Genomic DNA, 19,295 nt, shown 5'->3' with positions numbered 1-19,295 from the left:
AATGGAAGTGACAGCCTGATTGAAGGTTGACATCACATATCAACAGCTGTATCGTTCAATTTGGTCAATGACAAGACATGTACAGAATTGTATGGATTTCTGCAAATGTAAGCTTGTCTGTGACCATTTGTAGACTGCATTACTGCCAATTTGTATGCCCATTTTAGAGAGTGGTGACTGGCAGAATGGTGAAAATGGCAGGATTGGTCACAGAGGCATAGCCACCAAAACTAAAAATAAATTAAAAAAAGAAAAGAAAAGAAAAAAATAAGTATTTTTGGGAATAATTACTGACATTTGTGAAATACTAAATCGATAAAATGACAAGAAGCATAGTTCATGCTTGCGTTGTCTGAGCATTTATGAATGTGAATAATGAAAATATTTTTATACAAATCAACTTTTTTCTTTACCCTGCATTTCCCGAGTCATTGTCGATGAATCTGGAACTATTTTCAACTTTGTTTGAACACGTTTTGGTACGAGATGCAAAATGATGGTCAGACACATGTGAGATCATATTAAACAGATAGAACGCCCACCCTGGAGATGTCTGTGCTTGCCCTACCGTTCTCAAGCCCTCCCCACCACAGTGGTCTATACCAACTGCATTGGTGGTCACAGCTGAATGTTGAAGTCAATGCACCACCATCTTGAGACCCCCTACTGCACACATTGTTAGGTACCGAGCTTGGTGTGTTTCTGGCGTTTTTAAAATCGATCACACCGAGATTGCCAATAAATTTTGCTAAGAATTTTTTTGCTGAGTATCATTTACAAACGATCTGTGGTAAGTGTTTTTGAATGGTTGTTATTACATGAAAATATTAGGCCTAATTGAAATCATGTGATCTTCACTTTTACTCTTCAAATGTCACTTGTTCCCAACAATAATTAATTACACTGAACAACAAAAAATTTTTACTGGAGATGTGTAAAGTGATTTAGACTAATTTGGGTACGCTGATTTCAAAAATCATAACCGTTTTGCTGTATCACGTCAGGATTTTCAGTAACAGAAATATTCCCATTGCCTAGAAGTCAGGATTTCAATGAAATTTACAAAAATTCATTTATTCATTTATTTCATCATGAATGCTTCAAAATTATAGAAATTACAGAAAAACTCCACTAGAATGTAATTAAAAATGCTTTAGGCATTTGGCTTTGCGTTTGTGCTGCTCTGTGTCAGTTTCACGATGCAGGAACCAGCAGAAATCGCCCATCATGTTCGGGTTGTGCCGCCCTTGGTAACGCGTCTCCATGAGTGAAATCTCTTGGTGGAATCGCTCGCCGTGCTCGTCCGAGACTGCTCCCAAGTTGTCAGGGAAGAAGTTCAGGTGCTGGTGTAGGAAATGGATTTTCAGGGACATCCTGGAGCCAAGTTTCCTGAAGGACTCCAGCAGCTGCTGCACTATTTCTTCATAGTTGTCCGCGCGCTCGTTCCCCAAGAAGTTGTCCGTCACAGCTTTGAAGCTCCTCCACGCTGCCAGCTCTTTGGGGTTTAGAGTTGTCGGAAAAGTTTCGTCCTTCATAATCTGTCGGATTTGCGGTCCAACAAAGACACCAGCCTTGATCTTGGCCTCCGACAAGGTGTTGCCAAACTTTTCCTTTAGGAAAACCCACGCCCATTCAGATCCATTGCCCGTACAAAACTTTTCATCAAGCCGAGCTTTATGTGGAGTGGTGGAAGGAAAACCTTGGCTGGGTCGACAAGGGCGATATGCTTCACGTTGTGTCGACCAGGTACATGCTCTTTTCGCTCTTCCCAATCTTTCTTCGTCCAGTGATTCTTGTCGTCTCTGCTATCCCAGAGACAAAGGAAGCACATGTATTTCGTGTAGCCTGACTGCAGCCCTAACAACAGCGCCACCACTTTCAAGTCTCCGCAGATGTGCCAGTTGAAGTCATTGTACTTGATGGAATCAAGCAGCTGCCGCATAGTCTCATAGGTCTCTGTCATGCCGAACGCGTGAGCCAGTGGGACTGATGGTTTCTCGTTGCCATTGTGGAGCAAAACAGCCTTCAAGCTGTTCTTCCCCGAGTCGATGAAGAGGCGCCAGTCTGCAGGATCGTGATCACACCCAAGTTCTTTCAACAGACCGTTGATGTCACTGCAGAATGTCATCGTGTCTTCCATCTCAAAGAACTCAGCCATGTCTCTGTGACGTGCTCTGAACAAGGATATCTTGGTGTTAGGTTCAAGTAGATTCCACTGCTGCAGCCTTGATCCAAGCAGCTCTGCCTTCGCCTTTGACAGCGAGAGATCTCTTACAAGATCATTTAAGTCTCCCTGGTTCAGAAGGTGTGATTCTTGAGTGTCGGGTTCAAAAGGTTCATCATCACCATCCTCTTCACCACTGCTTACAGCTATGTTCTGATCAGCTGGAGGTGTTGGAACAGGGTTCTCGTCATCATGAGGCACAGGTTTACGAGCAGAGACGCAGTCAGCGTACTTGATGTGACCTTTATTCTTCTTGTTGAAGCCGGCGATGCTTGTGCAGCAGAAATAACAATCATCATGATGATTCTGCGGCTCACGCCATATCATGGGCACCGCAAATGGCATGCTCGCGCGCTTGCCCACCAACCACTGAGTCAAGGTTGTGTGACAGCTTGTGCAGCAGATGTGTGGTGCCCAGCTCTGTTCTTGGTCCCCCCCTTACACCCGAAGTAGTGAAAGTAGGCGGCCTTCATTTTCACTGCTGTAGATATACTTCGCTGTTGATCTTTTTTGGTATACCGACCACAGACATAACAGAAGTTGTCAGGATGATTGGTACAGGAACGCCTACTCATCTTTATCTGAAAGAAAGAAATATAACACAAGTTAACAACAATTGTACGAAATAGACATGTTAAAGACATATGTAAATTTCATTGAAATCCTGACTTCTAGGCAATGGGAATATTTCTGTTCCTGAAAATCCTGACGTGATACAGCAAAACGGTTATGATTTTTGAAATCAGCGTACCCAAATTAGTCTTAATCACTTTACACATCTCCAGTAAAAAATTTTTTTGAAATTTGTTGTTCAGTGTTATCGGCTAAATAATTTTAACGGCCTTACAAAATTAGCATTACCTTTCATCAAAACGAAATTGTAAAGACAAAAATGAGAAATTTAGGAGATATTTATGTAGAATGTGGTTATTATCTATCAGAGAGTAAGCCCCGACATTGTTTGGGAAATTATGTTACTTCCCGCAGCCAAAATAGGCAATGACACGTTGTTTTTTTTAATTTGAGCATTAGTCATGTAAAGTTCATAATAACGCAGGTTAATAGATTGTAAAGCAACATATGCACATCCGTTGTCACACTTTAATGCACTTCCTGGGACAAACGTGAAAAATATGTTTTGAAAATGAGACATTTTAATAAGACCCAATGTCTTGGATCTCAAACTGGTCTTTGGATCTCAAACCACTGGTTGCACAAAGTTTAAAAGGGTACCACATTAAAATGGCCAAGGAACCAGCCAGTGCAGGGTCAAAAAACAAAAATTTGGACAAAAACATTTTCATTATTCATATCGAAATGATAAATGCCCAGTCAAAGCATGCATTCGCAATTTCTCGACAAGAATGCAATATTTAGACATCCACCAAGATGGTCGATATAACGCATCTGCTCTCTGGGGTTTAAGCATAGCCGTATGTATAAAATAGATTCACAAGGAACTTGGATACAGGAGGCCATTTGCCCCATAAAACCTGTTCTACATCGGTAGCCCATTAGTTCAATCTAATAGTTTATGAACATTAATTCACTGGTGGTGAGGATGTGGGGGTGGAATGAGGATGAGAACAGTGGGGAAAGCACAGACTTCACCAGGGTGCTTTATCTGTACAATAAGATCCAGTGTCTGTGCGTGTCCCGAAAAACAAATGTTCGCACAATGTTGAAAATAGGACCATGTTAATAAACAAGGACCTGAGCAGTCAGTGCAGGGTCAAGAAAAAAATTGATTTGTATAAAAATATTTTTCATTATTCACTTCAATAAATGCTCAAAGCAAGCATGAACTTCATGTTTCTTTAACTGTTTAGCATTCCAATAACATTTCACAAATGTAAACAATTATTCTCTAAAATGCAATTGCCAACAAGAGTGCAAGTGAGCACTCTGAATAAGAACTCGTATACGCCCGAATAAAAAGGTATATACAGAATATTGTGCTACTACATGGAAAACAGCATCATGGTTGCCATGGCAACCACTTTAGATGATGAACGTATGTCGCGACACACTGTCTCCACAGTCTGTACCTATGTACCAAATATGAAATGTGAAAGTTGAAAACTTTGGGAGTTAGAGTGCGGACAGGAACGGACGGACAGACAGAGACGGACGACCGGTATGCATATATATATATATATATATATATATATATATATATATATATATATATATATATATATATATATATATATATATATATATATATATATGGCATATAAAAATGGTGTATCAATTTCAGTGCTCTCACTCTGTCCCACTGCAAGAATGCCTTTCAACACCCCCAACATACTTTCTGACCAACTGCTGCAAGAAGTGCAGTTCTTCTTTCTAGGCTTCACAATCTATCAAAACCTGTCTTGGGTATCCTACATTACCAAACTGGCTTCCACGGCAGGTCAACACCTTGGTAATGTCCACAGAGGGAAGCCCTCTGTGGACAATGCCAAGGTCTATTTTCTAAGGTTGTTGTACTTTTTCCAGAGAAGTATCATGCAGTGTGGGGCTGCACTCGAGGCTGGTGCACCTGTGCTCCACTGGAGGCAAATGAGTCGAAGGCTCTCCACATTCTGCAGCATATTTAAACTGAATCCCAAGGTCTGTTACTCACCTACTACAGGCACTGCATCAATGACATACATGCAGCCTTTATAAAATGGTGCACAACTTGGAAAAATTGCCTAACTTGCAACTGACTTCTGGTCCAATATGCATGTGAACAAGCTAAATTTGATCCAACTGAGCTAGTATACACTCAAAAATGGGATAATAACATGGTAATTCTCCTGAGCTTATTTGTTTCCAGCAAATCCATAACATTTCCTCCTCAGCCAGATTTGTGTCTGAAACTTGGCCGCCGCCATACCCGGTATGAATACCCAGCATCAACAGCAAAGTTCCCATTTTAACTGCTGCTGTTTAGTGATCCTTACATATTGTAAATCTAATATAAATGGCTAAACAATTCTATTTACACCACTACTGTACTTTATACAAAAAGTTGTGTTGATGCATGTTTTAAAAACTCAAAGATCCAGAAAACAAAAATGAATGTGAAAGCAAAGAAGAAGAAAGAAAGAAAGAAAGAAAAAAAAAGTCACAAATTAATTAATGAACTTTTATGTTAATTGCTCCTCAGGCTGCATTTCACAATGGTATGTATGACTTTTGATCAAACCTTATCCTTGTCCGACTCAAAAAGAAGATGCTGGGCCTCAGCATCGGCGTGATCATAGTCAGATGGCAAAATCCACGCAGTCGTCTCTTCCTTGTCCATCTTCCCATCCTTGTTTTTGTCCCGAAACTCTAAAAACTGTTCACGCTCGGCCTGTACCCAGTCCGGCTCTTCAGAACTTTCATCCTGGTTATACATATCTCCTGCAAAGTGATTAGGCAATGTCAAAATTGAAGGACCTGAACAAATATTTGATGAGAACACCGACGACACGAGGTTGTAATAAAATTCTTCAAATTTGATTGGGGGGATGATGTCGTCAGCTACAAAATATCACTGAGTAACACATCGAGCACAGTCATATTCAATACCCAGGTTATTAGTGAGCCAGCTAGGGTTATATATATTAAACACATTTCGTGTGGATTACACATATGCTATCTCACTTTGAATTCCTCAAGGAATTTGTTCGTCGATGGTTTGCGAATTTCGAATTGGTTTGCGAATGCGAATAGTCGAATTTGTCGATGGTTCGCCAGAGGTATCGCTCCAACTTCGCCAGTAAAGAAATTAAAGAATACAATTTAGCTGGGCCATGCTTTGCTGCTTGGTCTGAGTGCTCAGCAACGGTTGTGACTTGTGACAGTTCCTGGATGAGCCAGCTTCACCCATGTTATATAGGAAGTGGTGATGAGGTGAAAGATTGGAGTGGCTAAAATGGTTGATGGTGTGCAGAATGAAAAATTTTAAAAAAAGAACATAAGCACAATACTACAGGGAAGTTCTTGCTATAAATCTCACAAAAAAGTTGGAGCATGCGCAAAAAGGTTCCCCCCTATCCCCCTAAGCAGAAAAAGATAGAGAGAAAAATTATGATAACACATTTACATGCAAATGTAACCATAATGAAGATGCTGGAAAAAGAAAGGAAGATAAAAACCACAAAGATTCAGATTCATAATACCTCAAATGTCCAAGCAACATTAATTCATTCATTAATGTACCATGATCGAAACAGTGTCAGTTCTGCCAAAGCAGTTTCTTGACTAGGGTTGCAATCATGAACATGTCACCACACTGACGCAGGACGTCAGGGCAGGAATTTTAAATTTGTTCAGGGTAGCGGTGATACCTCTACTACTCTTCACGAAGGACACTGCGGGGTCTTTAATGACCACAAACTAATGCTGGCAGATGTGACGCCTTGTTTAACGTCCAATCGAGGGATGGCACACATACTGATGAATCACCCTGCCTGTGAAACACCAGGATGACAGCTTATAGCTGGGTCGAAATTCAAATCCAGGCAAGACAGGTCATTGGTGAGTGCATGCCTCTTGGTCATCCTGCCAGCCCCCAAGCAACACAATGATCAAAACATATTATACAAACGTGTATTATCCAGACTTCACATTCACAAAGCAAAACACTGCTCTGCTCTGATGTCAATATTCATTTAAAATATAATAATTTGTGAAAATAATTCCTCGGGGTTAAATAATCCTTAGCATAGCATCGGTTATTTCTTAAGTATTTGTTGAGTTAAGCCGACTGCACCATTTGTGTGATAAGACAGCATTGCATATGTAATAGATAGACGAGTCCACCAACCCCTTGGCTTCGTTAAATGTTCCTTCCCCAAATCTGTCCTTTATGTTCTTTCAGAAGAGGACTCGGGACCATCGAGTGTGATCAGGATCAAGACAACCTGTAGGAGGGGCCTGAAAGTTAGCTCCGCCTAGTACCGTGCTTATGCACCAATCAAAATCAAGACGGCCTGTCGGTTTTGGGGCCTGGTCAGATTTCCTGGTCTGGTGGTTCTGTTCCTGGTTATTGGTCATTCTGCTCAGGCGCTGGCAGTTCCGACATTACTCTGAGGAAGAGGCCTTGGTTCATTTGACTTGGTGGTCAGTGGAACTCACAAAAGAGAAATCAACATAGCAGTGCCGATGCCGCAGCCCGACTAAATCCCATGGCACAACCTGACGATCGATTGACCTGTTCCTTGGACGAGCCAGCAGGGCCCATTAGGGACCTGCCAATGGTAGAACAAGTGCTCTCCTGTCCTGAAATGTTACCCTAATCCAGTGATATTCACGATTGTTTTAAAGGGGGGGGCCACTTTTTCGATAAGAAATCAGTGTGAGAGCCGCCACACAGGACTCCATAATAGCTGCTATTAGGCCACGCCTCCATATACACTTCTTCGTTGTGGTTAACTGGGCTACAAGCGTAATTGTTTGTATACTGCAGCCATCTAGTGATGTAGGTATGTTACTTTTATGCTTCAGGTTTGAACTCATTTTAAACCATTGGGTCAATTTGATAGCATTTATGGAAGATAACAATGGGGGTGTTTTCACATTTGTGTATTATTGGCCGCACGTTAAGGACCGCACTTTAGGCCACCAGTGGTTCGCACGCCATGCTTGATATATTTTGTAAATGTATATATTTTGTCTCGGTCGCACTGTTCTTAAGACCGATTGGTACAGGGACTCGCATTTGCTCTAAAGCACATGCAGGCCAGAGACTGCTTGGCTCACAATCAGATACGGCCTGCTGTGCTGCGCACAACGTTACGTCGAACTCTGGAGCCCCACAAGAAGGTGACGGGACATAAAAGGTCCGCAACGCTCTTCAGGGCTTAAGACTCGGCTGACTGATATGGCCATCGTTTAGCGACCCACGAGAACTGGTCATCAAAGACTGGATTGCATGTTGTGAAAAGAGCCACCGCCACAGGCCAATAACCTCAATTTGAGTTTGAGTCTGGGGTCACTGCAATCATATATGCATAAAAACGTCCAGAGGTCTGAAGGTAAAAATGCTCACCAATGTATTCCTGCAGATTAATCATCCCATCTCCATCTTTGTCAATGTCTTCGATAGTCTCCTGTGACACAAAAACATATTCAGCCCAATAAAGACTTGTCCAAACCATTAACAGCCATATACTAATAAGGCAGTTTGGTATTGGCTGAATGGTTAAGGAGGTGGCGGTCTGAAGATCTTAGGGTCTTGAGTTTGAGTCCCTGGTCATACCGTTAAATAACACCAGGTTGATGGACTAATCCCATCATCAATCCGAGGTAAGCAAAATGAGTACCAGCTTATTTGGAACAAGGGGAAATGCATCAGTGGCACAGCTGTGCTCCCAGCAATGATGCAACCTGCAGCCACATGCTGCATATAAAATAATAATAATGCCAACTCATAAGGCATTACATCAAATACAATGACAACAAAATCTGTGCTTCAATGAAACATTAAAAATTATTAGACACCACCCCCAGTCTGGGAAAGGTGCCAAATATTACATCCCTGCACTTAGCCTGTACACACCACCACAATGACGTCCTTCATATGATTGAATTCCTCAGGATGCAGAAAGGCCATGAATTCATCCTTGGTGGCAAGCATATCACCATCAGGGTTGGCCGCCCTGAAGCGCCGCTCATCACGAGCTCGCATCTGCTTGTAGTTATAGCCATTGCCTTCAAGGTCATGCGCTCCATCTAATTGTGAAAAGGGTCAAACAGCAACAATAAAAATAAGACCGTGCATTCTGAAGCTCAACTGGATCAGGAGCAAGTCACTCAAAACCCTCGCAGACACCCCTAGACCCTGTTTTTTGTTTGTTTGTTTGTTTTTAATGCCGTGAACGAACTTTAGTACATCATAGGTGATGAAGGTTGTGGTCAAGTTTCATCAAAATTGTGTGTAGTTTTGGACAAGAGAGCAAATACTATTTTTTTGGGGGGGGGGGTCAACCCCCTTCCCCCATAGACTCCCTTAATGAGTGCATATTTTGATGGGGTCAATACACCTTCTTCAAGCATCAGATATGAAGTTTGTGGCCAAGTTTTATCAAAAACACGTTTGGTTCAAGCGATAATGACTGAAGTGTTAACGGACTGACAGATTGACCTCACCGATGGACACTGCTCGACCACATAAGCTCAACGGACTAAAGTCCAGGTGAGCTAATAATTATGATTACTATTACTAGTATTATAATTACAACAGATTTCTGTAATTGTTAAATATAACAACCACACAAATCTCAAAATATTAACATTATTTTAACATCCTGGTATGTATTCAACTTTTAACACTGCTTTAAAGACTACATGCCCAGCAGCAAATTCAAAATCGAGAATTGTGACGTCAAAAAAGAAAAGCAGCATAAAGTCTTTTTTGTTGGTATTGAAATGCCAATTTGAATAAGCACAATGCAAAAAAGTATGTATAAAACAACTTTTATTTGTGTTTGGATTAAAAAAAAACCCCAACTATCAACAATTGCAATCAAAATCACAAGGCAGCGCCAACTCAATCAAAATCAAACGGATAGAAGTCGAGTGCAAAGGTTTGGCCAGGAATGGTCACAGGATAGCTATTAACAGAATACATATACAGTACCACAATGTTCAGTGTCAGGACCTTGTTTCCTCAACTGTTTTCATAAAAATTAATAAAAAACAGAGTTTAAACCAAATGCAGAGCAAAATTTAAGAGAGCTTGTCAAATATACAACGCAACTTAACATGCCATTATATTCAAGGTTCTTTACTATGTTGAGTGAGGTCAGTACCAATTATTTTTCTCTCTACAAGAACGAGGCTTATGGGTAAGGTTACAGAGGGCATGAACTGACTAAAGGACAATGGGGCAAACTATTGGACACAATAAGCAAGGGAATAAACCAACAGGAAAAAGAAGGAGAAGAGGGGGAGGAAACACTGCAACTTGCACGTTAGAGGGTTTGGTTAGGAAGAATTAATAGGGTAAATAATGATTGTGCACAAGGATGTGAGATGACATGAGGTGCTGGAACACCACCTGCTTGAAGCCCTGCAAAGAAAAGTGGGACAGCACAACCTCTGGAAGGCAAGGAACAAAAGAGCTGAGGTACACAATCAGCTTTGATTTTGGAAGTTAAAGCAGGAGGGGGATACTGGAAGAATACGTGCATCCTGGAGGTGATGGGGAGGGTTGAGTGTTGAGATAGAAGTGGAAGCTAAACCATATGATAGGCAGTAAAAATCAGAGGCCACTGACAGGCCCACAATGCGAGAGAAAATAGGCCCTGTGCTTCAGCCTAATCAAGGGATATACCACATATTCTGAGCCATTTAGATACCACATCAATTTATATAATCTGGAGTCCCACTATGATTTGAGGTCCATGTGTCCATTTATTTATTTTATTCCGTTTCGCATAATTTATCCTGTCATCCAAAACAGCTAATTGGCTCTCTTATTGGGAGAAAGTGGTACAATTAACCATTCACCAACAAAATACACGTGTGTGTGTGTGTATATATATATATATATATATATATATATATATATATATATATATATATATATATATATATACATATACATATATATATACACATATACACACATATATATATATATATATATATATATATATATATACACATATATATATATATATATATATATATATATATATATATATATATATATATATATATATATATATATATATATATATATATATATATATATATATATATATATATATATATATATATATATATATATATATATATATATGCTGACTCCTCCCACAACTCCTCCAGTTGAAGAAGCTGTGAAAAGCCACCCAAGAAGACTTGCACAAGGTAAGTGCAAAGCACCTTTTACATTAAGTGCGTAGCACTTACCTTACGCAAGCCCTCTGGTTGCTTTATGCAGAGTCTTCGGCTGGAGGAGCCACCTGGGTTTAGTTGATTAGGTGAGAGCTGATTGGCTATTCCCTCCATTCACAGGTGAGAGATGTGGGTGGGTCTTTCTATGTATGTATGTATGTATGTATGTATGTATGTATGTATGTATATATTTTCTTTTTACATTAATTTAAATTGTGAAAGATTAATTTTGAGCTCAAGCAGTAGCAATTATTTGTCCCTTGATCAGAAACACTTGGATTGTAACCTACCAGTCATAAAGCCATAGGTGACATTGTGGTATTCCTCCCACGAGATGAAATCATCATTGTTCAGATCATGACTAGTCCACTGTCGCTTGACATCCTCAAATACCCAGCGGTTCTGGGAGTGCTTGATCCAGAATTTCAATTCTTCTTTTGTTACAAATCCATCCCCATCTGCATCAACTTTGTGTACCAACTCCCTATGGTACAAAAGCAACACCAGTGTGGATGGAGGACATCTCCATACATTTGAAAAGGAAGACAATAGTTGGACAAAGAATATAAGTTCAACAAAGGGGGAAGAGTGAGATTTGTAAAATGTTGCAAAAGGGCAAATAATAAAGCAGTTTCAATCTAACTTTTGCACGAAAACAAGAACCAGTATGTTTTAAACCAAACATATTGAAAACACTTTTGGTTTCATCAGTTTTCAAAATGACATGAAATCATGCTTGGAGATGGCTTACTTAAAACACAGGCAAGGCATTCGAGAATATATATATATATAAAACCACGCAATCAAAATACAATGCAACTGTGAGGACAAAAGCAAAAAGTGAAAGGGGGGGGAGGTGGGGTGGGGATTGCCCTCTTTTGAGCACTTTCACTTCCTTGACCGTCACACTATCATTTCAAGTCTTTTAAATGACAATTATATAATGTATAATCTTGATAGTCATTACCTCCAGCACTGAAGGTAGATGGAGATTACATTTCTTTACCTGTTTGTGAACAAAATCTCAAAATATTGTGGATGGACTTGGAGGCAGACAGGGTATGCACCAAAAAAGGATCGATTGTATTTTGGTGAAGATCCGAATCCAGATCCGGATGAGAGAATTTTTAAGTGATTCTTCACCATTGAGTGTTAGGGCTAAACAGATATATAGCATGATATCTCAAAAAGTTGTGGACGGATTTGGCCGAAATTTGGTGGACAGGTTGGGTAGGTGACAATAACAAGCTGATTAAATTTTAATGAAACGAACAGGTAACAACAGGGAGTGGGGAGTAATAGCGGACATGGAATTGTCCCACCACGAGGGCAAGACCCTCTCATGGACAGGCCCTCGTTGCTCCTATGGTTGGCAGTGTGTCCCGGAAGCAGTGGGCAAAAGAGTATTCACCCTCTCTATATGTGGGAGAATTGCATGCTCAGCCAGTGGGTCACCCAGATAGCAGAGCACTGATATGGTTCACCAGAGGACCTGGGTTTGATTCCCGGTCTGAGCGTGTAATTTTCCCACATATACATAGATTAAATTTTAGTTCAGGTCCGAATCCAGATCTGGCCTATCAGTGGGATACAAAACATAAAACTAAACTAATGAGTGTTGGAATTCTCAAAACAAACCCGTTTTTTCAATTAGTGCAAGGTTACAGTGGTAAACCCCATTGTCCAGGTTCCCTCATCCCTTCTCACCAAATTCCGTATACTCCCAGCCCATGTTCCCTGTCGAGCTAACTTTCTCAGTCCGTTCAACCTCACCTTCCCCTCCACATTCAAGATGCATGTTCACAAACTCCTCATTCTCATGATCTTTTCGACATCAATCCTCTCCCCCCTCTTCAGCCTTTTTTTATTTTTACTTGTCCCCCCCCCCATCCTCCATTCCTCTTCTGACCATTGGAGCTTGTATCCAGATTCTTCACAAACCATCTTCCATATTCTCGTTCTTCCCCTCACCAGGCTTCCTCCAAGTGCCCTTCTGTTGGTGTGTTTCCCCACTTCTCACTGTTATTTTTGTTTTGCATTCTCGCTCTTCCATGATCCTCAAATATGTATACAAAAAAAAAAAAGATTCATTACCGCTCTTGGAACACATCATGGCATTTTACAGTGAGATTATTGTGCAAAGAATGGTATCAATATGGCATTCACAAGCCATTATCAAGGATCTTAGGATGATCAGCACAGTGTAAGGTTATACCTACTGAAGAACAAGGACTGGAAAACAACATCCAGGTCTTCAAACATCGGTGCGACATGCTCAGAAGATGAAGCAAAAGGGACAATACAAAAAGGCAGAAACATCAAGGGTGCTGCTCACCCAAGGCGTTCTTTGCTTTCTTCTGGAGACAGCTGATCAAAGTGTTGGGCTTCTTCAGTGCCCAGGAAAGCCTCATGGTCATAGTCAAAATTCTCATCATCATCATGCAGCTTGCTACTCAGTGGTTCATCAACGTGTACCCGTTTTTTCTCCGACATGGGTTTGGTTAGGGCAGGACCAGTGCACAGCAGAATGCAAATGCACATGAGTGTGGCAATCCATAGAACCAGACTCTCCATAATCACCTAAACACAAAACAGCACATCTTGAAGTTTTTGCTGGACCAACACTAAACAAACCAGCCAAATTGCTTTTATCAGAAAACTAGATCGCATAATCAGTTTTGCACAATTTCTCAGGTTATCGCATCATTATCCTGTCGACAGTCTTCATAATCGCTGTTTGAGGGTATATAAAGTACTGGGCGAGAAAACTAAAAAAATTATATTTTCAATGCAAAAGTACCATTTTACAACATGCTTAAACCAAAGCCTTTTCACAAACCTAATATACCGCACATAACTTCATACCAAGCTCTGATGGCATTAAAACATTCAAACAAAACATATTTCAGCACCACCTGGTAATTATCATGGATCAACACTTTCGGTTCACAGGATGGTGCAGAGGTAGAATACTTGCATACCAGCCGCCTGATCTGCGCTCGATTTTCGACCAGCCGATGAACTGCCAGATTGGTGCTTCACAGGTAGGGAGTTTCGTCCCACATGTGAATGTTAAACTGGGTGTCCCATCTACAGGCATTGATTGGTGGATGTTCAAGATCACATAGTGTCTTTTGTGAAGAGTAGGCAAATTATTGCCAGAACCCTGAACAAATTGAAAATTCCTGCGTAAATTGGCTTCAGTCGATTGTCAGACCTAGCTAAACAGTTCACGGAAAACTTTGGACAAAAACTTTCCTGGTCAGACCTCTCAAGAAGGTGGGAATAATTGAGGCCATTAAATAAATAAATATTTCATCAACACTTTCACAACTGGATTGCACACAATCAGGTTGTCATCTGAATCAAACAACACATGAAAGGCAGCAATGATAGAGGGGTGCGTTGGCAAAGCATGCAAGCAAAAGCATCATTTACAAATGATTCAGAACTCCAATTTGGAGGTTTGTTTACACAAACAACTGATTGGATTCAATCTCATGAGATTGCAATAACTCCAGGAATAAAAGCAAATAAAACTCTCCCCCTTGCAAATGGCGTGCAATATGTTGTCTGGGCTGCAAACAAAATAAAAAGACAATCTCCAATTTGCACTGCGATACATTATTTATATACATGCTATTGCACCAACGGGTACTGAGACACCAGCTTGTCACTCGCGGATCAATCCCCGGTTGAGCCGCACCTGGGGCCACCGCTCACAATTAACGTTGTGGTACAGTGGGTTGTTTTCGAACCACGAACGCCACCCAGTCAAACATGAGTTCCAGCGTCCACCGTCTAATTATTCCGTTTAACTAGAGGTCACATGGTTACCTGAGCAGGGAGCGCGCCCTCGACAAAGCACCAATGTTATCTCGATTAGATTTTAATTAGGGCGGCCGAGCGTTTTAACCGCTGGTGCGTGCCGACGATTTTTGGTCAAATCTGTGGTAATTACCTCCCAGTCTATCTCGGTTCGAACAATGGTAGACCAATGGAAGGAAAGGACAAACATGGACAGGTTGTAAGTCGACAAATGATTTATTACTAATAAAATAAATAAATACGAATAACTTTATTTTCTGAGGTAAATAAATGAATTAGTTTCAAAGCAATCAAAATTAATAATTACTCAGGCAAAATCAATCAAAACGACAGGAAAGAGACAGAGAGCAGATGCTTATCGGGGGTTGACTCATTTACAGCTAAACACAGACAAGGGTACCCAGCAGATAATTTGGGGGGGGGGGGAGAAGAGTCGTCTCGCTCACCAAAGAGTAGTCATCCGTGAAGTGAAAACGTCCTGAAATGTGTGCGTGTGTGTCACGTCCGTCGCCAGCACCCAGCCTTGCCGTGCACCCTCACGCGAACAGCCTTGAACGCCATTCGACGTCTGGGAGGGCACTGAGATTGTCTGTAGCGGGTTAGACCCTGGTGCTGTGACAGTTCCTCACACTTCACTAAACTGGTGACATCCAGTGACCCACACGGTCCGTCGGTGACTGACCCGCACCTCACAAGTTGGTGACCGACCCGTGCCTCACTCGTCGGTGCTGCTCACACCCACACGTGCACCACACGCTCGCTTGCTCAAGCACTGGGAAGGACGAATTGTCTCGTTGTTGGTGCTGGTGACACCCACATGCTCGCTTGCTCACTTGCTCACTTGCACGCTTCCTCTCTGGCTCACTTCAACTCTTGCTTCTTTCTCAGCTCGCTCGTTCCTCTCCTCCTTCTCCTCTCCCTCCTCTCTCCTCAGAATGGACCTCCAATTCGTATATCTCCTGCCGTCTTGGCGGGTGCAGAATCCGCCCCAAGCTCACCCCGCCCCACTTGCATACGGTTACCATGACGACCCGTGCCGAAAGAAATGTGCGTATAAACGTTGCTGAGGAAAAATAAGGGCGGATGTCAGTTCGCGAAAGAAATGTGTGTAAACGTATCTGTCGTAAAGAAAAATAAAAGCTTCCCATATTAAGAGAGGGGATCTATTCTTTACCCTTCTCAACGCATCACACTTAAAATCCCATTAGACATGGGGATGGGGCTAATCTGAACATGCATTGAAGGAAATAACTGTCTGAGGACCTGGATGTGTGGATGTATTCATCAGACCGGATTCTGAAATCCGTAACAATATATAATATTTATTAAAAATTAACAGATTGATAAGATAAGAGAAAAAATAAAAAGCACAAGTGAAGATTTGGACACATATGTTTGTCCCATTACAGTTTTGCTCCGGATTTTGTGATGGCATCCGCGCAAGAGGCAGTTTTATGCTGAGGTTGTGTTACATCCGGATTTGCTCACTTGCTTTTTAGTTCAACATGCATGTGCTTCAATAAAGGAATGTTATCTGTTTATATGTTCTTGTACAAAATATTTAACATCTTTGAACCAGAACAGATATTTCCTAAAATTCCACATCGTGAAATGCAAATGATCAACAGCTTTGAGGAATAGAAGAGGAAGACGTATCAGTGCACTGCAAGCTGCAACTTGTAAGAGGTACATTTCAATTCTCCAATTTTTTAAACTATCCTTTACACAAATGTAGATGGACACCAGCCTAGTGTTCTTGTTAACAAATTATTTTTCATTTTGCAACGTGTTGAACATGAACATTGCCTCCACTTGAACATCATCTTAATAATACACTTAAGCTTCTTCGTCGGTGTCTGTCTAACATTCTGTTTCACCCATTGGTTGGATAGTTCACCTGAATCTACCCACAATCTCCACTTGGGGGAGGGGGGGGGAATCATACGGTCGTCATGTTGGGACTTACTGCAATGCAGTCAAAGACATCTTTGGAGCAGTCATGTTCACAGTCTCCATGCCTTCCGATTAAATTTTCTCTTCATTGTAAAATAACCAAAGTGACAGTTAAGGGGATGCCGATCGGCATGGTGGGCCTTGTGAAGATAAGTCTCAGCGATTGAGGCAGCAGTTTGTTGCCTGATAAACTGCCCAAATAACTGCGTGACATTCTCTCAAACAGGGCTTAAACCCATGTCATATTTTCCACATATCTCAAGGGATTGTGAGTTGAACAGGCGACCATGATGGGCCATGACCACATATGTTTTCCATATATGTTGCAGGATTATGAGCTGGACAGCCGACCGCAATGGGTGGGGTTTGAAAGCTTGAAGAGGTAAGGGAAGACACCTTATGGTTTGGAGGTGGGAGAGTGAGGACTTGGGGTTGGGGGTGGCGTGCATAGATGGGACTGAGTTGGGAGGGGAGGTTGAGGATTATCAGTGGGTGGGGGAGTTGAGGACTTGTGGTGGTTGGGGGGGGGGGTTGAGGAGTTATGGACTGGGGACTGTGGGGACGGTATCGACGCCTTCGGGTTGGGAGGGTGAGGGCGAATATACATGCATGTATGTCGTCCAAACTCCAAGGATTGCATTTTTCATTAATTAAAATGAGTACATGACTTTTTGGGGGAAACTTAAGCAAGAATTCAATTGTAAAGATTTTGTGCACACAAAATAATTAAATTTGAAATTAATTAAATAATGCAACTATGACACACTTGGAACAAGATTGCCAGTAGGGTAGGGACACTGCTAGCTCTCATAATGATCAACTTCTATGGCTACTGACATTTCTCAGATCTGCCATGATTACAGTATGTCAATAATCTAAAATAAAAAAAAAATAAAAAAAAAGTTTCAGGCATACCCAATAAATGTTCACGATGCCATTTGTAAAATTATTACCAGGTTGAAACCGATTTATGTTTGTAAATCTGGTTCAGAAATGAATGGATTGAAATCGTAGGTTTCTGGTTACCAATTACTCGTACATCCAAGAATGGATGGATTGGCAGTCGAGCTTAGAGGTATGTGCAATTGCCCTTCAAGTTGTCAAGCTTCAGTTTGAATCTGAACCCAGCTACAAACTGGCATCATGGTGCTTCACATTCAGGGTGAGGCATCAATGTACGCATCGTCCCTTGATCCCTCAGATGGACGTTAGGCCGGAAGGCTCGCCTGCAATCAGCCATTGTAGGTGAATGTCAAATGTTGCAAAGAGTCTTTCACGAAGAGTAGGCGAGTCATCGCTTAAGGCCCTGTCACACCTTGACGTTTTAGCCAGCGTATGGCAAGGTATCAAAATGTATACAAAACGCTGGCGTACGTTGAACTATTGATGTTTTTTTTTTCCAGTTTTGGACGTATTCATAACGAGTTGGACGTATGCATAACGTATTAGTAACGTACACAGAACGTTTCAATAACATATAGATAACATATACCAACGAATGCTGAGCGTGTTGGCGGCGTCACATCCTATGCCCAACGATAGTCTAACTTATGCATATTGCATGGCGCGGCAGCGAATCGCCGACGATCACGTAGCGTAGCCTATTAAAAGGCTGCGGCTCGACGATTCAAATCATAACCACACTAGACATTGAAGTGTCAAGCTGCTGTCACACCTTGACGTTTTAGCCAGCGTATGCCGACTTATGAAAAATTTGCCAAATACGCTGGCACACATCGAATACGTTATGGGTAAGTTTTGTATACGTTAATAGCATGCTGAAGCACGCTGGCATACGTCGTAGTACGCAGAGTACGTCGACAAATTTTCAGCATGTTGAAAATTTTTTGACGTATCCAGCGTATGACGCACACGTTCCGCATACGCTGGCATAAGTTGTAGGCACGTTACGCGATCGTTGACACACGTTACTTGTAAGTTACTCATAAGTCAAAACACATCGAGGTAATGTTTAGCATACCCAAAACTTAATTTTAACCTATGAGTAACGTGCTTTGAACCTATGTGTAACGTATCTCCAACGCACATTGACGTATGTAGACGTATTTGATTGACGTCTTCTGGACGACCACAGAACGTGTTTCTAGCTTACAGCTACCGTATAATGGCGTATTGGCAGCGTTTAGGGCCGAGGTCGGCAACCTGCGGCCCGCGGGCCAAATGCGGCCCGCGAGCTCCTCCCATGTGGCCCGCGGCGCCTTGTCCGGATTTCCATTAGGTGTGGCCCGCGAAACATTTTTCTGAACCGACGACAAATTTAACATATGTGGACATATGATTCTTCCACAAATATCACAGTCTCTGTATGTCACAATAAATTATTTTCGCTTCTAGTCCACTTAACTTGGTCTTAAATATTTTTTCGTTGTTGTTTCAGATAGCTGAAGGT

At 41.5% G+C, this 19,295-nt stretch overlaps 1 protein-coding gene across 3 annotated transcripts in view; it reads right to left on the bottom strand.

Moving 5' to 3' along the window:
* The window catches only part of LOC147024541 (calumenin-like), a 33,957-nt gene that overhangs the window by 12,273 nt on the left and 2,389 nt on the right, over positions 1-19,295 (bottom strand). For 2 of the 3 annotated variants that reach the window (XM_085884560.1, XM_085884558.1), the window contains exons 2-6: positions 13,440-13,684; positions 11,395-11,588; positions 8,763-8,935; positions 8,253-8,313; positions 5,421-5,620 (exon numbers count right to left, since the gene is read on the bottom strand). In XM_085884560.1, coding sequence (XP_085740686.1) covers positions 5,421-5,620; positions 8,253-8,313; positions 8,763-8,935; positions 11,395-11,588; positions 13,440-13,678 — 867 coding nt within the window. In that variant the 5' untranslated portion in view covers positions 13,679-13,684. The remainder of the gene's footprint in view (positions 1-5,420; positions 5,621-8,252; positions 8,314-8,762; positions 8,936-11,394; positions 11,589-13,439; positions 13,685-19,295) is intronic. The other variant, XM_085884561.1, reaches the window with a different exon arrangement.

The sequence above is a fragment of the Eptatretus burgeri genome, chromosome 6 (assembly GCF_056783735.1).
Source record: "Eptatretus burgeri isolate ZD-2024b chromosome 6, Ebu_testis_v1, whole genome shotgun sequence".
In the NCBI taxonomy this organism is placed as follows: Eukaryota; Metazoa; Chordata; class Myxini; order Myxiniformes; family Myxinidae; genus Eptatretus; species Eptatretus burgeri.
The sequence above is the reverse complement of the archived record's forward strand: the minus strand, read 5'-3'. Positions and strand labels throughout refer to the sequence as shown.